The sequence below is a fragment of the Scyliorhinus torazame genome, chromosome 17, assembly GCF_047496885.1.
Source record: "Scyliorhinus torazame isolate Kashiwa2021f chromosome 17, sScyTor2.1, whole genome shotgun sequence".
NCBI lineage: Eukaryota > Metazoa > Chordata > Chondrichthyes > Carcharhiniformes > Scyliorhinidae > Scyliorhinus > Scyliorhinus torazame.
In genome coordinates, this window is record NC_092723.1 from 127707807 (window position 1) to 127732107 (window position 24301).

Genomic DNA, 24301 nt, shown 5'->3' on the forward strand with positions numbered 1-24301 from the left:
CGATGACGTGGTGTGTGTGTGTGGGTGTGTGGGTGTGGGGGTGTGGGGGGGTCGCGTCGTCCATTCCCTAGTGAGGTTGAATGCATTCAACAGCCCTAACACCTCACACTGGGGGAGGTTAGGTACCACCGAGACAAGGATCAAAACACTTCATTCAGGTGGAGTGGAGGGGGCATCTGTGGATGAATGGATGTTGTAGGGCAGGGGAGGGAGTGAGGCTTAGTGGAAAGGTGCTCACATGGGGGAACGGCAACAGAGGATGTCTCAGATGCCGAGAGGGTTGAGAGTCAGAGAACAGTCAGGATTCCTCATCCCTCACTTTGACGTTCTCTTCCTTTCAGTTTATGATTGTGGAGAATCATGGAGCCAGTAGAGTTCACAGTTCTATTGATTGCAATCGACCAGCACCAGTGACATTGATGTGCTGCTACATGTGGCCAGGAACAGCGCATTGCAGAGGAGGGAAGAGGCTAGGTCTGCTGCTCTTCCGGGAGCAAGGCCACAAACGGCAGAGCCATAGAGGAGACATGACCAGATAAAGCTATTCAGATGTTGAACTTCCTACCTCCAGATGTCAGAGCTGCAGTGCCGAAGGCTGCGTCTGTCCCGGGGGCTGGTAGAGCAGGTGATGCAAGAATTGGCACCACATGGATTGGGTCTGTGGCTATTAGCGATAATCCCATTCAGAACTTCTATGCTAGTTTCAGGGCATAGTCCAGTCAGTCTCATAGGTGCATAAGGGAAGTTACAGGTGCACTATCTGTGGGGGTCCATATGTAATCAACTTGGACTGGGACCAGGTGAGCCAGGAGTTTCACCCACATAGCTGGCATGCTCCAGGTGCAGGATGTCATGGATTGCACCCACATGACTCTGGGGTCGCCATTCAGCATGGGCCGCCATTTATGAACTGCAAGGGCTACCACTCCCTCAACGTCCAACTCGTCTGTGACCACGCGATCGCATCATGCAAGTGTGTTCATATCATCGCAATCGACCAGCACCAGTGGCATCGGAAAGAGGTGCCCCACCGATTCAAGGGATTAAATTTTCCTGGGATGAGCGAATCGGAGACAAGCTACCATGAGTGTGGCGTGAATCATGTGGAGGAAAAACTAATTTGTCAAAGTAGCGCAATATTCGGTGAGTTTCCTGCCATTGGCAGGATTCTCGCCGTTTTCTCACCAGAACAGACACTTGAAAGAATCTGGTAAGATTTCACCTAATACAATTGAATCTTGCAGTGCCAATTTTAAAAAATTTTAAAAATGGAAGAATGCAAAAATGATGATTTGGCCCATCATCTCCGTACCAGCTCTTCTAAAGAGCTATTCTAATTAGTTTCACTTCCCTGCTTCTTCCCCACGACCCTGCGATTCTTTCCTTCAGCCACTTCCCTTTTGAAAGTCACTAGTGCACGTACTTCCACCGCCCTTTCAGACAGTAGTTCGTTCAACTTGCTGTGTAAATACATTTCTCCCCATCTCTCCCTGGGAAATTCATTTTTGTGTGTTGCAATAAAACATAGTTGGTAACAACGCAAACAACAATGTTTGATATCTAAAGCTTTACACATTAGCCAAGTGGACAAACTTTCCTTTCCACAGTAGTGTGGCCTTCTACAGACAAAAGGGGGACTATTAATGAGATCTGCTAAATGTAACTCAAATAAGTTTATGGATTCTTGCTCGCATAATGCAGAAGAGCAGTAATCATTTGTTACAACCTATAGGTCCCATTCGATGTCCTTAACATCTCACTATTACTGCATTATTGATAGTGAGATTCCTAGCTCCTTGTAGAGAACTCTATTTCCACACCACTAGATGGCATCCAGAATTATTAAATAAATTGGCAGAGATAACCACAGTGGGACCAGGACTTAGTAAACTACAACAATACAAGTGAAAACACATAGACAGTTTCTGTTATATCAGGAAACAGTTCAAAACATACAGAAAACAAGGACAAGACAAAACAAAAAAGTACAAAGAGATTAAAAAGGGAACTTGAAATGGGAACAAACAGCAAACACAGAAATCCACAAAATCCCTTCAGTGCAGGAGGCCATTCGGCCCATTGAGTCTGCACTGAATGTCTGAAAGAGCACCCTCTGAAAGAGGGGCTGGGGCGAGACCCATACCCTCGCCCCATCCCCATAACCGTGTACATTGATCATGGGCAATTCACCTAATCCACCTAAATCTTGCAAGAGAAAAAAAAAATTTTAAAAATGGAAGAATGCAAAAATTGTCTCCAAAAGACAAATGAATAAAATGGAGATGCAGTGGTACCTGAATTATCCATCACAATGGGAAAACCACTCCACCGCAACCAATGATAACCGTCAATCTGGTTTTTAAATTAGCCTATTTAGATTACCTTATGCTATATATAGTTTTAAAAATGCTAAATCAAGAACCCAGGGACCGTGGAAGTACAAGTTAATTGCATTTTAGCTGCTAAATGCAAAACAAACCGAGACTGAGCAAACTTCTTGCGGAGGATGAACACTGCTGAAAACTGGAGTGATAGTCAACAAAACTCCACTGCAAATAGGTTATGTAAGATGTTGAGTGCTCATGTATTTATGGTCTGCGCAGAAAAGTACAAAATGAAACATGGCACAAGTTAAAAATTGGGTCTCTGTAAACAGAAAACACAAGTTGATTTATTTCAATACAAATACAGCAGTAGACCACGCAGCCTCTTGAATCTGTTCACATTCAGTTAAATCGTTGCCGATTTGTGCATTAACTTAATTCACCTGTCTTTTGCTCCATGTCACTTGATACCCTGACAGAACAGAGATCTAACGATGTCAGACTTTAAAATTTCAGCATTTTGGCAAAGTTCCAGAGATTTTTGTGAAGTGCTTCCTGATTTCACTTGTGAATGGACTGGCTCTAATTTTAAGCTTACATTCTAGGACTTCCTTAAAAATATAAAACTTCAGCAAAGAGCCACAAGGTTAGTACCTTCACAGCCATTATGGTTCCGCTGGGCGTGTGCCGCACTTTCTCCACCACTCCATACGCTCCTCGGCCAAGTTCATTGATTGGCACCAAATCATCAGCTTCAACCTCGAAATTCTGCAATTACACCACAGATAAATATCAAGCTGTTTACTCTCTGCATGAAGTGCATTAGAAAAAGCTGAACCCCCCAATCTGCTGCATGATGCAACTTATTTGTACGCCCAAATAGATGGAGCAAAAGGATTTGATCCAATCTTAACTAGTTTCTTCAGCACTCAGGATCAAGCAAATGAGGTGAATGATCGGTAGAGCAGATCAACCCAGACTATTGTAACGCACATCCCAACAGGAGTGTAGAAGCTAGCTATTTTCTATAGGTAAAAGATAGCTATTTAGCATTAAGCCCCTAGTCTATTAACTACCACTTTGAAACTCACTCATAACCTCAGGTCATTTCAAAACATAGCTTCAACAGAACACAGAAGCAGATAGATTAAAACAGCATTCTTATTCAGCTAACAAATACATTTGCAAGATAAAGTGACCAAAGACAGGGCAGGCTCCAGGCAATGCCACAGGAACCTAAAGGCGCTAATGTCCTCAGCAGCAAACCAGTTCAGGTCGCTTGCGATAACAGCGCTAAATCGCATTCCATAACTCGTACAGGAATTCATCAATTAAACATTTTAGGTACATGGTGCATATTAAAGATGGACAGCTGACCATCAAATCAAATAGATTTGCATCTAACCCAAATCAATTAGGATTATATTGGGGTGTAATTAGATGGCGAAAGACAGATATGATACAGTACGGTAGCATTGTGGATAGCACAATTGCTTCACAGCTCCAGGGTCCCAGGTTCGATTCTGGCTTGGGTCACTGTCTGTGCGGAGTCTGCACATCCTCCCAGTGTGTGCGTGGGTTTCCTCCGGGTGCTCCGGTTTCCTCCCACAGCCCAAAGATGTGCAGGTTAGGTGGATTGGCCATGATAAATTGCCCTTAGTGTCCAAAATAACCCTTAGTGTTGGGTGGGGTTACTGGGTTATGGGGATAGGGTGGAGGTGTTGACCTTGGGTAGGGTGCGCTTTCCGGGAGCCAGTGCAGACTCGATGGGCCGAATGGCCTCCTTCTGCACTATAAATTCTATGAGTATAACTGTGATGGATTTTCTGGATCTCTCTCTTTCATAAATCATCTATATGACTTACTATTCGCTGTCTCCCTGTCTTCATATTGCATTTTCAGACTTTGACTTCTAAAGTTATTGCGAGCTGTTTGCCTAAGCAAGAAAATCATTTTTATGATTCCTTGAAAGTTTCAATTGTCTACAAATTGCCTTTTAAATGACTCTCAATTGTAATCAATAGAAGGCAAATAAAACAATTCTTATTTGCACCTGAGAAGTTTTAACTTAAATTTCTACTGAGTTCTAGTAATCGCAAAGTACACTAGTACCGCATGGTAGATCTAACAACTTGGAATAGTTCGGCAGGAGGGGCGGAGTTCTGAGACGAGATTGGACGACATCGGAGAGGTTCGGAAGATTCGGCAATAATCGTCAGAGAATTGGCAGACATGTAAAGAAAAAATGGGGGGAGACTATGCTTTTCTTTTTTAGAAAAATCAACAAGATTTGGGCAAATAAGTTTTTGATCATTTTCCCATGATACAGCGTATAGGTATATAGTTTTGAATTATTAAATGTTTGCGTTTCTGGTGTTTGCTTCATGTATTAAAACTGGCAGCCAGCCATAAACATCAGTTGATTTTCTTGATAGCGGCCAGCAATGTCATATCTCAGCTCATTTCCTGATGGATGGTGAAATTTTTCCTGCCCATTGCATTTCTTCAGGCTTGTGACACTTAATGAGCTTTTGTCTATCAGTCTTGTCCATCAGGCTGTAAAGTAACTGCACAATTTGAAAGCCAGATTCCTTTCAAGGCTGTTTTTGGAAACTGCATTGATTTTGTGAGGTCCCAGGCACCATTTCTCAAGTGCTTGGTGCATGCGGTTCGAAGACCTGCAATAAATATTTATGTTTGTTGCAAAGCCTCAGGATTGAGCACTTGTCTGCTATATTGGAAAAGGGTTTTAACAGCTTAATTGAGGAAATTATGTAAGATGTTCAAACAGTATTAGCTAATCAGTTTTGAGCAGCCCATCAGAAAAGCCATAAAAAGGGTGACAAAAATCAAACAAGCTTCATGTAGAAACATCAATTTTATATTAAAACTCACGATCCTGCTGTTTTATATTTTATGATGTACATCAACATGGTTGCTTGTCCTCATTTGATTTTTAGACCCGGCATTGGTTTATTTCTCCATACGAAAGCTTTAAAAACTCATCAATATTAAATGTCCGCAAATTGAGATCGAGCTGACCACTAAGAGAACAGTTGATCTCTCAAATAAGTCTGCATATGCACTGAAACTCAACTTATGCCCTCCCTCGCAAAACACTGCAAAATGATTGAACTGTCTCAGTGCTCCTGGATTTTCCTGCAAAATCTGCAGCAAACAAGTAATAAAATAACACTGGGTCTTTTTGATTATAAACCAAATACATCCTTCAAGTAGTGTCGCTTGCTTTAACAACATCAGTTCTGCATAATATTTGCCAAGACCATTGTGAATTACATAATGGCAAACTGCCACTGTTGCCATGGTTAAATCTAATCCTTAATCATAACTGTAATGTATTACGATCCCAGACCAGACTCCAACAGTGGCTAGTATACTGGATCCAAACCCCAATATTTTAGTTTATTTTAAGACTGTGCGGAAAGAATGATTTGCTCCAGGAGTTGCTATGAAAAAAAAAGCTAGGGTTTTCCAGACATTTGTTAATTCTCAGCCTTCTTATTTGTATACATTCCAATTGCACTATAGTGAGAAGAGGGCTGTCAACATGTCAATTATGTTCTGATAAATGCAAGCTTCCTTCAAACAGTTAGCTTTTGTAATTGAACCAATAATTCAGATACAGTAAAACATCCCAGCAATAATACTAGATTGGCTACACGTCTTCACCATCACAACAAGGTATTGACCTAACACCGAATCACTTCCATCTCATTTAGATGATTTATTTCAGATCATGCGTATGGTTTTACTAGGGAAAAGAAGATGTTTCTGTCTTGTTAAATAAACTATTGCAGCAGTTCTTCGCTGTCTAAATAACTACATCAGATGGTGTGTGCAGTACTTTTGTCATATTAGATCTTGTGTCAGTTTAAAGTACAGTGCAGTTTAAACAGCAAACCTTTCTCAACCAACGATGGAGGGTCTATCATGATTTCTGCTAATGTGTAAATGATGCAAGGTCATGCAGATGGAAATGCATCTGTGGGACACCAGATTTTATTACGGTAATGCTGTCAAAAATACAGAAAATATACACCAGCCCACGCTTGTAAATCCCAAAACAAAACTTCAACAGTTAGATGTGTTCTGTGATTGGGTAGTGCTTGCTGAACAATCCGGAGGTGAGCTAATAGTGACACTTTTAAGATAACCAGACGAGCTTGTAACGTGGATCGTTTATGCTTGCTATGAGCAACATAAGCAGTGACTAATTCTCTGCAAACAAAAGGAATATGGTCAAGCCTTGTGCCCTTCCTGAATTACTCAGATGTATGGGAAGCCTACTCTGTTGCTTTCTCCACAGTAACACCATGGCAAAAGATGGCTTGCCAACCAATCAGCAACCCATTTTCCTGTAGTATAAACTATTGTCAATGTTTGAAACTTGCATTCTTGCATTTGGCCTGATGAGTGCGAGACGAAGAGCTTCAACACCATTTCTCCCCTCTCAGCAATAGAAAATGTGGTCTTTTGGAAGTATAATATCGCTGAAGAAAATTTTTATTTTCGCATCAATCAAACAGCAGTATAAGCAATCAAAAGCAAAAGTTCTCTTTCTCTTGCTGCAAAAGGGTTTGTTACGAAGTGTGACAACAACAGTCAACATGGTATAAAACATGAAGGTTTTCAATTTAGTAATCCGCACTATTCGACAATGAATTGTGTGATTTGCCCATCAGGAGGACCCCATACTTGAGAGTTCTTTTGCCCACATCTCAGTTCAGTTCCGATCTACACCAATACTGAAATAGAATTAGAAGTCACGATGGGTAAAATTGCCCAATCCAGAGATATTATCACTCTATGATATAACTCAAAAATAATAATAAACCCTTTACAATCTTTGTTTACTTCAATTTGACATTTGCTTATTTCTATTTGATGTTTGCATTCATTTTCTTTCGTAACCAGATTCAAAATTCTCATCCTGGTTTTCAAATTCCTCCGCAGCCTCATCCTACTGGATCTCCATAATCTCCTCCAGCCCTACAAGAAATCTGCATAACTGCAATTCTGGCCTCTGATGCATTTTTATTGCTCCACAATTGGTGGTCATTCCTTCAGCTGCCTAGGTCCAAAATTCTGGAATTATCTGTCCCTAAAACTCTCAGACTCTCTTATCTATTTCTCTTCCTTCGCCATCAGCTGTGAATCAGTGCTTTGCACTCTCGCCTCTGAACCAGCAGGTGGCGGGTTCAAGTCCCAACAGGATTTTTGATGCTTGCCCTAATATCTCTTCATGTAACTTGGTGTCAAATGTTACTTAATATTGCTCCTGTGAAATGCCTATGGATGGTACAATGTTAACCGCACTTTCAGAAATGCAAGTTGTTATTTCCATGTAATAATAAAAATGAATATATTAGTTGTTTGAGCCAAAAACCCTTTGGCCTGTGTTTGACACTCCACTGAGGAGTGTGGTATTGTACAACGAGATTACAGCTAATCCTGTAAGCAGGTTACTGCAACTAATGACAATTGCAAATCTTTTGAGTCACACTATTCTGCAGTGCATTTTTCTGAAGAGGTATAACTTTCAGAATATAGGCGACAAGGTCCACTTACTAATGTGAAACCAGTGAGAAAAGCCACAAATTGTAACAATTGAATTGATAAAAGAAAATTTGTTTGTAATTCTGCTCGATTAACTTTCAATGTAAGAAACATTTTAAATAAAATACACTAAAATGTTCACAATATGGAATAGTGACTGATTTCACCAAGGTTCATGGAGTTTTATAAATAAAATGGATGCTATAGATCCAAGCACTGTGGATACCTGGGCTACGTGGCCTGCAGTAGTTCAAGAAGGCAGCTCACCACCACTGTCTGCAGGGAACTAGGGGCAGGCAATAAATGCTAGCATAGCCAGTGTTGTGACCGAAGGCAAGGGCTCCACACGTAGTCAGATAGACAGGATACAACAAAGTTTATTCTATTACTCCACAATACAACAACCCTCTAATCCATTCCCCTCAGGGTCCTCTTCCCCGACTTGCTCCCAGGTCACGGTTTATATCCTGAGGGGGTTTCTCCAATTGGGAGGAGGTTATAATAATAATCTTTATTATTGTCACAAGTAGGCTTACATCAGCACTGCAATGATGTGACTGTGAAAAGCCCTGAGTCGCCACACTCCAATGCCTGTTTGGGTACACAGATGGAGAATTCAGAATGTCCAATTCATCTAACAAGCACGTCTTTCGGGACTTTTGGGAGGAAACCAGAGTACCCAGAGGAAACTCACGCACACACAGGGAGAACATGCAGACTCCGCACAGAAAGTGACCCAAGAGGGAATCCAATCCAGGACCCTGGCGCTGTGAAGCAACAGTGTTAACCACTGTGCTACCGTGCTGCCCCTAAACTGTGCTCTGCTCCCTAATCACTGGGGAGTTGGTATTCCAAAGGGTAGGAGGGGAATCTGACACAATGTAGGTTCTGACCCCTTGGGGTAACACCCAGCGACACCCGCATCCCATAAAATTAATTGTTATAAAGCCCCATTAACTAAACTCTCGTTTAACATAGTCTGTTTGAATTTTCCAAAGACATACAACATATCAAGTTATTCTGTACAATCATTATGTTTCTGTATGAACGTTAAACCACTTGTTTCCTAATATGTAATGAATCTTTATTTGGTTATAAATAAAAGGTCTTCAGAACATTTTTTAAAAACAACAGCAACCTGTATTTACATAGCATCTTTAATGTTGTAAAATCTCCCACGGCACTCAAAAAGAGTTTGATATCGAGTCACATGTTAAGGCAGATGACCAAATGCTTGTTCAAAAAGTAGGTTTTTAAAGGAGAGGTAAAAGTAAGGAGGTTTGGAGAGGGAATTTCAGGATGTAGGACGTTGGCAGCTGTAAGAACATTGCCAATACAGATTAGGGGTGCTCAACAAGCCAGAATTGGAGGGCACAGATTACGGAGAGCTGTTTCAGAGATAGGGCGGGGCAAGGCCACGGAGGTATTTGAAAACAAAGATGAGAATTTTTAAATCACTGAAGTGAAAGATTGGGGATTGTTTCAGCGATGGAATTCGGTGGTCTCACTGATGGCGCAGATAAGTTATCAGAAGTCCATCGCAGATTCAAATATCACCAACCTTGCAAACTGTCTGTTTCAGCCTCAAGACAGTTGCCAAGGCAAGAAATTGACTTATAAAATAGAGAACGATGTTGTGGTGGGACTGAAGGCAATGGCTATGAAGGAATATGTACTGAAGGTAGTAGCAGAACTGATAGAAAGGTGAAAGCAGAGGGTTTAAATTGGTTAATGTACAGCTCAGCAACATTAAGAGTCACTCCGATCAGACTACTTAAAAGGAAAGTGCATCTTTCACAAGAGACCCACTATACTCAGTAGACAGTTCTTATAAAGAAAAAATCCATTCCACAAAGGGGAACTCAACATAGGAAAAAAGAGCAATCTTTCAGCCCATCAAGCCTGTTCCACAATTAATAAGAGCATGGTTAACCTGTATCTGAAATCCATCCATCTGCTCACCTTTATTATGTAACCCTCAAGACTTGCCTAACAAATCTCAACCTTCCTCATCTCCTTGATCATGCCTTTAAATTCCCAACAACCGATGTTACTGTTATAAATGTAGAAAATGTAATATAGTTTTATGATAAAGGTTCATAGCTCTTTTCCTCTTCGACTCCTGCTTTGGAATTTCAGCTATTCTAACATCCGCCTAAACATATATAATTGCACTATAATTGGACATTATGAAAATAGCGAAAATATACCTGAAGACTCATAGTACATAAAGGTCCTTTGGCTACATTCCTTGCACAGCTGGTCAACAGAAGGCTAAGGGAGTGCCTCAGACATTGAAAACCACAGCAACATGGAGCTGTCAAGTGTCCATGCCCCAGATTTTGGTCCATTACTTCCTATTGGCAAGTGTTTGAGACTTCCTGTGGTGTGACTTATGCACTGTGCCCAACCCTACTGCTACGGAGGTGCCAACATTCGCAGTGGTTTTGGGAGGGTGTATAATACTTCCTTTAACATTTGACAATCTTTCTACAGTTCGCAGGAGCATTAAAAAAAAAGTGTTCGTTGTAGAGGTTTTTAGTAGTTGATTTAATCTTTATGATTGATTACCATGGGCTCTTTAATAGTATGGTACGGTGTCAGTGGAAACTCTCTCACTGAATAAACGAGGATCAAAGAGGAAATTGGGAAGAAAATGCCAAAGTGGTAAACTAATCTATGCAAGCAATGTAAAACAGGCTTGCAGAGAATTAGCAGCCGATGTTTCACTACGCCTGATCTTATAGAGTGAGAGTTCAAACTCTTTTAGAGAACGGTTTCATTCTCTTACTGTTGCTTTCATTTCATTGGAAATTAAAAAGCTGGTCAATATTTTCAAGTCAATAAAAATAAATCAGCTGTCATTTACTGCAGTCATTTGGCTTGTGTGGACCAATTTCACCACACAACTGTTGTACCCTGATTCCAGGTTCGAACACCCATGTTTAGTGTCATAGCTATATTTACGTAATGCTGCCTCAACCACCTAGTATATGGGAGAATAAAAAGCTATGTGTGTTGAACATGTCCTTGTACTGTATTTAATTATCTTATAGGCCTACCTCTGAATAATAAGAGAAAAAAATAATCCTGAGGGTTCAGAATCATAACATTTAAATTCAGTTTATTTTCAATACTGTATGATAGGTGGATGAGAACCCTCAGGAGAACTACATGCATCCAAGTTGTGATGTGGTTTCTGAACACACTAATCCTCTTTCTAGACGCTCCACTAGTTCTTACATTTCCAGATTGTTTGGGGTAATGGATGGGTCAGGTGAAGGAAGCTCCCACCTGAATTGGCCGGAGGGTCATTTTTTTTTCTGTGCCTTAAACAACAGTGTCCCCAGCAACTGAAATTAATGTAGTGTAATGGAATGGCCAGTGGATGCAAGGCACTCAGCAGCAAAGCTAATTAATGCGGAACAGGCTTGAGACACTAAATGGCCTGTGTTCTTATGTAAGCCAAGAAGCCCACCTTTACAATTTTGAAGCCATTTCTGACCTATTTTCATATTTTTCCTTTTGGCATTTTGCTTCTTATGCTCATATTGGAGCCAATTGTTCTTTGTCTGCAGCATATATACTGACAGCCATTAGGGTTTGTCAATGGAAATTCCCTGTGTGAGGTGTTGGGAAGAGGAACAGGACCACCTGATGACATACCGGGTCAGTCAAAAAGCTTGTGAGGGACTCTGCCTAACCACACCCACAGGGAGGGGTGGCTGGACTTTGCTTTGGTAGACAACTGGTGTACGTGGAGGTTCCAGTTTAACTTGGGAGTCCAGTTCTTTCCTTGGAGTCAGAAGCTCATGGAGTCAAACCCCACTCCAGAAACCTGAGCCCGTAATCCGTTGTGACATGCAATTCCTACACAGTTCTGAGGGAGCTGGAAATGCTGCCTTTTAGATGAAATGTTAAACAAGAAGACCTCGCATTTCTAATGCTGCATGAAATCTGACATATTAAGGTGATACTAGCCTGTAGCATCTAACTGACTGCACTTGCTGGGATGTTAATTGCCCTAATTTTCTTTGGTAATGTTCTTAACTAAATGGAACTGGCTGCAAAGAAGTATCTTCCGAGTCTTGCAAATACAAGATTGTGCACGCCATCAAACTAACACGTCTGGACAGAATGGTTCTGCCTCTAGCTATCAAACCTGCACGTGGCCTTCTTTGTCATGTTTTAGTCTCTGCCCTCAGTCTGGGTCATAGGTTACTAACAAGTTGAGATCCTTTTGTCCCCATCCTTAAAGTATAACTTATGTGCAATTTTCCACTCCCACTAACTAATCTACACCAGGATCTCCAAATGCTGATGCAAATGTGTTGACCCAGGAAATAAAGTACCCGTAGCATGTTAGCATTTAGACAGGATTGGAACTTGTTCTTTAGTCATTCTGGCAGAACTTGCATAGCAAAAGGAAACTCAGGCTATTTGCCTTTGAACAGACATCTAGGCACATAATCAACAAATATCTTGTTTTGATATTTGAGTGAAGGTACAGAAGAACTATACAACTGAAGTACAGTTACTGATGAGTGGCTGGACAATCAAGGTTACATGTCTGCATAGAGGGAGTGTGATCTCCAAAACACCAACTGAGGTGTTATCAAAGGAGTTAAATAACAACTAATTTGACTTTACCACCATAAACCAGCACTTGATAGAAACTAGTCTTGGGATGTAGCACCAAATGGGTATTACTGTTTCAGCCACCGGATATACTCCACACACCCAAAATACATAAACCATTACCTTCAACTGTGTCAACTGAGAGTGTACAGCAGGTGGGTGATGCGTGATATGCTTAGCAAGATTAACTTCTACCCCATAACATCTGGATAAGTAAAATTCCATCATCATTATTCCTAAAGTGGGACTATTTCATAAGATGTAAGAAAAAAGCATACAAGGATTGTTCTCTCTTGAAGTTCCCCAAACAGCAGCTCCAAACAGCAGCTTAGAGGCGGAGAGGTGAATTGCTCCCTGTACTTGGTTAACACTATACCACTGGGATCTGGTTAGCTGAGGTTCAAACTGATAATGCGCCCAAATTTATTCTTCCCTTTTCCAGAGTCAAAATGAATGGGAACATGGCTCGAATTGATTGTGGAGATTAGTGACCACCAGGGTTGCCAATTCTAGCTGGACATATTCCAAGACCTCTGCCTCCAACTGCTGTACCGCCACACTCTCACCAATGGTTCCCGCCATGTCCAGCATGCACTGCCTGCCCACACTAATGAAAGCAAACAAACTCTTCATTGTCTGATTAATGATTCTAGACCATCAGTCAAATAGCCTTTTATTCCCGCCCTGCTTTTTGTTCCTTATGGGAGAATTGGCAATCCTAGTGCCCACAAATCCATTGGCTGGAGCTCCAGAGCAAACAGTGTTCTCCATATACTCTACAGTGCATCTGAAGAGAAATCATTGACCTGAAGCGTGAACTCTGTTTCTGTGTCCACAGTTGCTGCCAGACCTCCTGATTATTTCCAGCATTCTCTGCTTTTAGTGCCTCCGATTATCCTGGGGATGTTTGTAAAATGATGATTCCACCATATTGTTACATCTACTCCCTTTGTAGATTTCTGTTGAGGTTATAATGAAGGCATCCAAGATATTGTAAAATGCTAGAGAGCTTTCTGCAGGCATCGAAGAAACATTTGCAAGATTGAAAGTCAAAATTTTGCCTAAAGGAATGACCTAAATTCATTCGGTTTTCAATTCATCATATATCCCATTTTATCACAGCTGCTGTACCAGCAGTGTTCTGTAGATTGTTATTGAGGAGTTCGGAAACTCCTAACCATTGCTTATAGCTGCACAAGAAATTATTTTTCCCCCCTTTGTAAAGACATTTTCTTTGTAAATAGGCTTCAAATCACTCAAATATCTAACCACCAGTGTGCTACAAAAAGGGTATAAACTCAGGATTTATATTAAATGTATAAAAAAAGGAGAGCTAAAAGGACTTTTTCCATGTAAAGCATTCCATATGGTGAAAGGTCTTTGCAAGTGACTATTGAAATTGAACATAGTGGGCGGCACGGTGCTCCGTCAAGGCGCTGAGGACCCTGGTTCGATCCTGGCCCGGGTAACTGTCCGTGTGGAGTTCGCACATTCTCCCAGTGTCTGCGTGGATCTCACCTCCACAACCCAAAGGATATGCAGGGTAGGTGGATTGTCCACGCTAAATTGCCCCTTAATTGGAGAAAAAATTAAAATAGAAATTGGACAAATTAATGGTAAATCAGGACATATACGCGAGGAAGAAAGTTATTAGTGAAGATGAATAAGCACAGAAATACAGGGCTTCTATTCTAGTTCTAGCAAAGGAAATATAGGAGCCTTAGAGGCAGAATTAGCTGAAATTATAATGGTGAATAAGGGATTGCAGAGGCATTAACCAAATATTTGAATCTATCTTCACAACAGAAGACACAGGAAACATACCAAAAATTGTGGGGAACCAAGAGTATAATGAAAGTGAGAAAAAGTAATTGATATTAGCAAGGAAAAGGTTCTGGAGAAATTATGGGACTATCAGCCAAATGAATCCTTGGATTTGATGGCTTTCACCCTGGGGTTCAAAAAGAGGTGGCTGCAGAAATATTTGATACAATGGTATCTTCTAAAATTCCATAGATTCTGGAATGGTCATCCAAGTGGACTGGAAGGGAGCAAATATAACACGAGTGCTCAAGAAACGAGAGAGCAAATAGGGAACTACAAACCACTTAGCCTTTTTATAACAGAAAAAGGTGAAGGATGATACTGGAGGCAATCTTTATTCAGTTTTACATTTATTTATAGACTGAAACATTGAAAGATACACCTCCTTACTCAATCACAGTTTCAGTAATTGTTTCTTTATATGTGCCCAAGTGAAACTCCAATTGAAAACTTCCATTTAAACACAATTGATGTGAAATTAACAAGCCTGACACCAGTCATTGAAAAATTGCTGGAATACAATATTAAGGATTATTTGTCCCAGTTATTGTGTGAAATCTTCGGCCCTCTAGCCCTCATTACTCACAGCCCCAAAACACAGCCCAAAAACACCCCCCATCATTCCTCAAGCCCCATCCATGCTAACTCATGCCCTCATAGCCCCGTAAAGCCTGTGCCACCTTAATTTCAACTCATGCCAACCCATGCCCCATCCACCACCCATTATCCTTATACTCTTTATGCCAACTCACCCAGCATCCCACCACAGGCAGACCCCAGGGGCCATGATGAAATAAATTAAAGATCTAAATATCTATAACAATTGTCACTATAATAAAGAAAACACTCCTATTCATGAAAGCCCAATTAAATCTTTGAAAGACCCTCAAGTGTTACACCCTGATCAATACAAACAGAATTGTACTCATAATTCCACATCAAAGATACCTAATCGTTCAAATAATAAGTCTTGTCTCTTAATTTTTTTTTAAGTGTTGTGAATTTAAATAATTTGACAGTTATACATCCTTTATTTTGCCTTTCATAAACGTTTATGTCTCCATAAATTTGTGACTCACATGCTGCAGGATAAAACCTTTGTGCAAGCAAAAAAATGGAGTCTGTTTGAACTCAGCACTTTCCCTACTGGCAAAAATTGGATCTATCGGAAACGGAGGCAAGGTTTCCAGATCCAGTTCCCATTCATCATTTTTGATGTTCTGTGGAGTCACCATGAAAATGCAGCTTATTGTCTCAGGATAAGGTGCAACCATTTAGGAGAGAGGATTAGGAGTCTTTGAAATTCTCTACTTTAGAGGGTTGTGGATGTTTGATTGTTGAGTACATTCAACGAGAAGATAGATAGATACGCGTTGGACCTGTAAAGGAATCAAGAAATACGAGGATCTGCCGAGAAAGTGGAGTTGAGGTCAAAGATCAACCATAATGTTATTGAATGTGTAGTGAATGTAGGAATTTCAGAAGTATTGTATTACAGGCATTTAGTGCATAAGGGGTAAAAGCCCAAGTTAGTTAGTGCGTGTGACTGCTGCAATCGTTTTTTTTATATCCTAGTTTGAAAGATAAGTATATTTTGGGAGCCACGGGTGCAACTAAAACGTTTGGGTTAATAGAATGCTGTTTTGATTAAGGGGATTTCTGTCGAGTTAATTAGATTTCAGCTTGGTAAGATGATGTCATTACTGGGTGGAGCCACGGTATCAGGCACTTTGCAGGAAAAGCAGGTTCAGTTGAGAGTTGAATGAAGCTGTGACCAAAAGGCAAGCAGTTTGCTCCGCTTGGTAAGATGATGTCATTACTGGGTGGAGCCACTGTATCAGGCATTTTGCAGGAAAAGCAGGTTCAGTTGAGATTTGAATGGAGCTGTGACCAAAAGGCAAGCAGTTTGCTCTCACTACAGTTCAGTTAAAACAGGTTAACAGTCTTTAAGCAGTTCATACTTGTCAGAGAACAAGGGGAGCTGAAACAGCTTCTGAAGACATTCAGCCAGAGTTTCTGTGCGAGTCTGACAGGCGTCAGATCTTTTCTTTAAAACAGTGCCAAAAGATCTCTTTCTCAAAGAACATCTCTGTAAAGCAAATATTCCTAATGGGGTTTTTTCTTGTTGTTAAAGTAGGAATTAAGATAGCAGTTCTGTTTCTTGTGGTTTCAGTGGGAATACAGATAGCAGTTAAAGGTATTGTATGCACTGTAGCATTGAGTAGCATTGTTTATGGGGTAATTGTAAGTTCTTTTCTGGTATGATGTTAAAGATATTTTAATACTGTGTTAGTAATAGTTTGTTTTAATATACCACAACCCTATTGTTGCCTGGTATGGAGGGAAGATCTTATGAGGAAAGGCTGAGGGACTTGAGGCTGTTTTCGTTAGAGAGAAGGTTAAGAGGTGACTTAATTGAGGTATACAAGGTGATCAGAGGATTGGATAGGGTGGACAGTGAGAGCCTTTTTCCTCGGATGGTGATGTCTAGCACGAGGGGACGTAGCTTTAAATTGAGGGGAGATAGATACAAGACAGATGTTAGAGGTAGGTTCTTTACTCAGAGAGTAGTATGGGCGTGGAATACCCTGCCTGCAACAGTAGTGGACTCGCCAACACCAAGGGCATTCAAATGGTCATTGGATAGACATATGGACGATAAGGGAATAGTGTAGATGGGCTTTAGAGTGGTTTCACAGGTCGGCGCAACATCGAGAGCCGAAGGGCCTGTACTGCGCTGTAATGTTCTATGTTCTATTTCATTGTGAAATCACTCCTGAGCGAGGTATCCTTTCCTCACAGTTTTACAAAATTAAAATAAAACATTGGGGTTTCTGTCCACTACCTTAGACACTGTTGGGGTCTGGTCTGGGATTGTAATAAAATAAGGAGCCAGCTTGAGGGGCCATATGGTTTATTCCTGCTCCTATTGTTTATGTTCTTATGGATCAACATTCTAACCCAATAAAGCCCAAACCCAACTAAAAATGTTATAATGTTATTCAGATGCCATATGCAGAAAACTATGAAACTCATTTACAATACATTTGAGTAATTTCAAGAAAGAAAAGCTTGAAGCTTTCATGATCTCAGGCTGTATCAAAGTGCTTTACAGCAAATAGTGTTTTGAAGTGTAGTTATTGTTTTAATATGCGAAACATGGCAACCAATTTGTGCAGAAGCTTCCATGAAGAGCAACGTGATAATGAACCTTTTAGAGATGTTGATCGAGGGATAAATATTGGCCAGGTTAACTCCCATGCTGTTCTTTGAAATACTGCCGTGGGATCTTGCATGTCCACTTGAGAGAGTCATTCTTCGCCGCACTCTTTAGTTTCATCTGAAAGATGTCATCTCTGACACCGCAGGGCTCCCTCAGTATTCCATTGGGATGTCAGCCTAGGTTTTCCTTCTCGTGTCTCAGGAGTATGATTTGAACCACAATCTTCTGATTTAGAGGCAAGACACATTTCACTTAGCGATTGAGAGAAAAAATATTTCAGTGACCGATGAACTGCTCTACACTATAATCCAAATTTGGCCCTTTGATGGCTTTATGCACCAACAATCCAATATATAAACCCCGTGGAAGCAAACTTTCTGATTTGGATGAAGCAAGTTTAAAATTCTGACTAATGACGACCGCATAAGCAGGGTAGAATTTCACCTTCTAATTTTTTATAGCACACAAATCTGACTTGGCAAAAGCACGCACTGGGAAATATAAAATATTGAATTTGTGTGTCAGTTTTCTCCCTTCCTCTCCTGGTAGTATTGTGTCAGCAGTCTTGCTCCACGTGACCTTTTTTTTTTTTTACATGCAAGTTTAGACAATGATCATGGTGAGCTCTAGTGTCCAAACCCCAATCCTGTCCTCAATCTACAGCCACACAAGCACACATAGTTTCAGACATGAGTAACTACCGGCATGAGTAACTGGATAGCAATTGGAAATAGGAACCCGGTCTAATTTCCAACCCAACCACCATTTTCATAGCATAGAGGGGGCCCCAATGTAGTACAGACTTGACTTCAAAGACAGGGGATCAGACTTGGGGCCTTCCCAGATCCATATAGATCACTACTGGTGAGCCTTGCAAATTACACTTTGCTACTCAATACAAACGTTTTGGCAGTTGCCATCAGTCATTCATAATGTGTTTCTCAGACACAAAAACTCAACTGATCGGTGCAATTTAGAAGCTTTACATTTTAAAATTTACAAGGAAACACATTCATGACTGAACATTAATGCAATAAGCAAATGGCTCTGCATAGATTTTTATCATAATTTTCAGTTATTTAAAATCAGATTACTCACAGGTGGTTGATTAACACCAATTAAAAGTGTTAATTTTTGCAATAAAACAGTTTTCAGTTGTATTAGTCAAACTGCACTCTTAAATATCGTACAGAAATATCGTGCACTTTTTTTTTTTTAAAGTGCTGCCCAAATGCAGTTTAGGTGGATTGGTCATGATAAAATTGCCCCTTAGTATCCAGGGATGCACAGGTTAGGTGGGGTTATGAGGATTGGGTGCTCTTTCAGTGGGCCAGTGCAGACCCAATGGGCCGAATGGCCTCTTCCTGGACTATAGAGATTCTATGAAACACACGTCTCAAAACTCATGCAATATTTGGTGCAATTTGCACCTAAATGGTCAGTTGCTCCCAAAGTGGAAATGCCAGGCCAATATATCAGAGGATATATCTACATTTTTTCTTTTCTTGTAACTGCTGTCCTGGTTAATTATAATTAGAAGTTGGAAGCATAGGAAATCAATGCACACATACACCACCAATTACTACACCAATTAAATCCCCATCATCCTTTAATTCTTCACTCAATATCAGCAAAGGCCATTCTGCATCCAGTTACTGTTCCAGCATCACATAATTTATCTTACAACCCTAATGGTTTTGCAAAACAACGGCCACTTCTTCTACTAAAGATGTAGGATCTCAGCAGGCAAGCATGAAGAGGACTGTCACAGTGCTACGCCTCCTCAGAGCTGTTCCTATTCCTGAAAACTATCAGGGCCCAAGGAATCTTGAACACACAAGTCAACTGTGCATTAAATGAGGCATCTAATCTTTAGGTCAGAAATCAAACTGCATGTAATAAAGAAGTGGAATCCTATCTGCAAGCCTGGAAGTTTACAAAATTTTATCTGACAATTCCATCAAAATTCACAGCCCACTAATCCGCTGCTTTTACGAGGACTGTGACAGGGAGCGAAAGGTTGTTTGAAAACGAGCACTTCAACACAGCACTGCAACCAGTCAACTATAGCATCTAGGAAGCTAATCTAATTGGAGAAAAAGGAAGAGAATTTAGCAAATGGCTTTTGATATCTTGTTTTGAAGTTGTATCACACCGATATGTTACTGCCACAGAAAATAAAATGGAGGGAGAGTGGTACCAGGAAGTACTTTTTATTGAACCTTGTAAAAATATAGAGTGGTTTTTACTTGACACACAATCTTTGATTAGCAGCCCAAGTATTTCCAGGTCACCTCCCAGCTCCTGGGCCACTTCATGATCTCATCAACATGATTGAGCTAGGTATGGTTGGAAGCAGTTCCTTTGAAAGCCTATGGGGACTGAGACTTTAAATTGACTCCAGGATCTTTCCAAAATTGTAAGACTGGACAAAATCTGTTAGCAGAGAGAATTAAAAAGGAGAGAGAGGGCGGGGGGGGGGGGGGGGGGGGGGGGGGGGCGGGGACACAGAGAATCAGGGTTAGAGATGCAGAAATACCAGGATGTAAGAGACAATAAAGCATCAGTGAAATATACAGACAGAATAGCCTGGGCTCCAAAGCTGCAAAACCAATGTGAGCTCATTCATTCAGAATAGTATTTTACTAGTGATAGAATTAGAAAACCTAGGCCAAGGAATAGAATCAGATGGGAGGACAGAGAGAGGGAAAGAAAGAATGAGGGAATGCAAGGCAAGCAGGTTGAGGTATAGATACTAAGTTGTTTTTTTTAAAGTCCCCAAATGATGCCATGGAGATTTCCTCTGGTCCTGTTTGGGACAATAGGCAGCAAGAACCTGCCACTGGCCCCAGTCTAGCGCAATTTATTTCATTCTATCCCAGATAGTCACCCGCTCTTAAAGGTACTCCTTAAATGTGCTTCACCATGTCTTCTTTGGCTGGCTCTGTCTTCATTTTTCATCTGGTTGTATTTATTCTACTGCCACTTTAAGAGACAAAACCTGTGTCTGACCAGTCTCAGTTGTCTCTCTGTCACAATGACCCACAGGTGTTTCTTGCCAGTTCTCTAAAGAACTTCTTCAGAGTGATATGTCTCTCCAAGTGATGCCCAGGATCTTGCATAGGCAACACTGGTGAAAGGGCAACCTACATGATACCTTTGCTGTTCTCTTCCATATCATGCAGGCAGAAATTGCAGTTGGTACTACCAGAGACAAGTAGGCTCACAGCTTCATGGCCATATTGATGGTGTTAGATACCAAGGCCATATGGAGCCGCTGTGAAGCCCGATGCTGTTTTGCCAATTCGTATGTGGACATCAATCTCTACATCTCCACCTCCTTGGAGATGTTGCTTCCTAGGTAGGGGGAAATGGTCGATGTCCTTGACACTCATTTGCATTATGGTGATGGGAGGGCCTCATTGCTGTCCAGCTATAACGGTCTCAATCTTCTTGCAGCTGATGCGTGGATCAACTTTGGTGCCACTGCTCTCAAGGCTGGTGGAGAGTTCTTGGAGCCTGTGCAATTCTTCAGCCAGCAAGGCGGTGTTGTCTGCCAAATGCAGGTCCATCTACCAGTAGTGATGCCAAAACTCTGCACCCACCATCAACTTCCTCACGATGAAATCAATAACCAAGAAAAGGAATGGGGAGAGTATGCAGTCTTGCGGAAGTTGAAAGAGTCTGTGATGCCCTTGCTGGTCTTGGCACAGCAGCTGGAATTGCAGCACAAGGCTTTGAAGATGTCAATATGCCATTCCAGGATGTTGTATTGTCCTGTGTAGCCACCTAAAATGGCTGATTCCCTATTAATTTGGCCAAAACCCGATTTAAAATGGCTAACCGAAAAGGCTGATGGGAAAAGTAGCCAACAGGACACAAACGGACAGCTGCAGACAGAATAGCGTATTCGGCTCTGGGGAAGTCGGCCCAGATCGATACTCAAGACTATTATAGCAGCACATCAACCCAGGCATCTGCAGTTTAATCGGCTATCCCCGGGAACAATTGCAACATATTAGCAATTGAATGCCGGGCCAGACCTGTCGGCGCCTGCAGTGGCCGAAACAAAGACAGGTGAATGACCACCCCCCGATCGAGGAATCGCCCCGTTATTGGACATATTGAACCCAGTGATTGGGAACAAGTCCAATCACTTGGGACTCAGGGTCAAGGGCCGCCCAGAGAGGCGGGAAGCCCCTGGGCCCTATAAAGTGAGGGGCCAAGTTCAGATCACTCTCTCTCTCCCTTCTTCACCTGCTCGCAGCCTTCGCAAGAACCTTCAGCAAAGAACCGTAAGTTTGACTCCAGCGATCGCTACCCGATAAAGACTCCTAGCCATCGACCCGTATCAGCCTTTTTGAATCCCGCGGGCCAGATCCGATTCGATAAGCCATTTGTTTCCCTGACCTGGTGGGCCCTTCCTAAAGTTAAGTATTGGCCAGTAGTGATAGGTTTCTAGATAGATAGTAGGATTAGTGTCAGCATTAATTGTTGTATATAATAAATGACTGTTGATTTCAATCTTACTAAGCGGTGTGCTGACTTATTAATCATAACGCGAGCTTGAACCACGTGGCGGTATCAGAACGATACCTGGCGACTCGTGAGCAAAGGTGACATAATCAGAGGTAATAAAACTAAGGCTAAAAGGAGCAACACCTGCCATGTACCAAAGTGGCTTATGATGGATGCTATCCAATAGAACCACATGTTACTGGGTAGAACCCTCTTATATGTGTACTGTATATACACACCATTATAAAACACATACAGACCCAACTCATCATGAGCATTTTAAAGAAGATTCACCCATTTTCCTAATCGATATAAAGTAAGGAACAAAAATTTATTTGTTTTCTTCATCCGTTCCCCACACCTAAACATACCATAATTGCTTTTGAGAATATACATCATGCCCAACACAGTGGTGTAATCAAGAATGCTAGAATGAAGGAATTTATACAAGAAGACACACAAGAGGAACACAGACACAGGTGAAGTAATTCTGAACATAGTTACAAATGCAAGGTTTTATATGATTAGGTTTTGGGACAGTACCTTTCACGTAGGAAAAAATGGGGCAATGAAAGGGCTGATATGGCCTATTCTGAATGTTGCTCACAACAAACCTTGGGTGGCTTTGTCGTTAAAGGGGAGGTTAGTGGGTGGCAGATTGTTTTACTGGGAAGTGGATACAAGATATTAATATACTGTGAACAATGACCAGACAGCTGTGCTGAAGGTGGAGACAGTGATAGACCTGGATTTATTCGCTCCCAATTCAAGGTACAGAACATATCCCAGCCCCGCAAACCAGGCCCGAAGAATATGCCCAGGAGTGGGAATTCAGGGCAGTTGGCTGAATTGGAAATTGGGCCCAAGCCCCCCGGAACGAGTGGAGAGGCTGCCAGATGTGGAGACAGACTGGCGTGAAGGCCCTGTCTCTGTGCTCTGGCACTTTGTTTTTATTTTATTTTTTTTAAATATGAACAAAACATACCAATCACTCCCCCCCCCCCCCCCCCCTTAAACACTCTCCATGTTTCATCCATTCCACCTCATCTGCTCCATGGCCCTTCATACACCCTCTACCCATTCCCTAGACCAACATGCTCTCAATCATCTCCATAGCCCTAGTCCCAATGCCAACTTATGTCAATCCATGCAGCCATCCATGGGCAGCACGGTGTCACAGTGGTTAGCACTGCTGCCTCACTACGCCAAGGACCCGGGTTCGATCCTGGTCCCGAGTCACTGTCCGTGTGGAGTTTGCACATTCTTCCCATGTCTACATGGGTCTCACACCCACAACCCAAATATAATAGCTTTGCTATCCAAATTAATCCACAAGGTTCAAACCAGCACCTACCAAGCCCAACCTTCACATTCTGGATTCTGGTTCAGACTGCAAGAAACGAGTGTGAGAGAGAGAGAGAGAGAGAGTGAGAGAGTGAGAGAGTGAGAGAGTGAGAGAGAGAGAGAGAGAGAGAGAGAGAGAGAGAGAGAGAGAGAGTGAGAGCGTGAGAGTGAGAGTGAGTGAGAGCGAGAGAGTGAGAGCGAGAGAGTGAGAGTGAGAGCGAGAGAGTGAGAGCGAGAGAGTGAGTGAGAGTGAGAGCGAGAGAGTGAGAGCGAGAGTGTGAGAGAGAGTGTGAGAGAGAGTGAGAGAGAAAATCATTATTCTTCACCATGCAAAATGCAGCTGGAAGCTCACACTTGGACTGAAGCACGAAAGATCACAAGGGTTTAAATGAAGCTGGAAGATTCACCTAACTTTGGCCAGAGGGAGGGAGGGATCTCCAAGGTAACTCACACTGAAAGTCAGTTCAGGGAAAATATGTTATCCGGCTGGAAAATGTCGAAGGGTCTAAAAATCACTTTCGACTCGTCCCTGGAGAATGAAGTGCCTACTTAAAAAGGACAGAGTACAGCTGATCCACATTTTAAGTCACCTTACACTTAACGTAGCTTTGTTTTAACATCATTTTTTCTTTAGGGCGTTTTTCCAATTTGCGTTGCTATTTTCAATTTTAGGTCGTTTGCACTCTGGCCCCGTTTACGCCAACTGTAGTCCAAGGCGGGGCTCAGCCCCCTACAGATTGCCAGGAAGAGGTCCAGGCGCCAGACCCAGATGCAGCTTCCAAGTGGGAGCTAGTTAGAGCCCCAGTCTGTTGGGTCACTGCTCTAGGCTGGGGTGGGGGTTAAGATGAGTGGG

The 24301-nt window shown here is 41.7% G+C and overlaps 1 protein-coding gene across 2 annotated transcripts in view; it reads right to left on the reverse strand.

Moving 5' to 3' along the window:
• Nucleotides 1-24301, reverse strand: part of LOC140394130 (dual specificity mitogen-activated protein kinase kinase 3-like) — a 166828-nt gene that overhangs the window by 45587 nt on the left and 96940 nt on the right. For both annotated transcript variants that reach the window (XM_072481006.1, XM_072481008.1), the window contains exon 4: nucleotides 2979-3092. In XM_072481006.1, the coding sequence (XP_072337107.1) occupies nucleotides 2979-3092 (114 nt within the window). The remainder of the gene's footprint in view (nucleotides 1-2978; nucleotides 3093-24301) is intronic.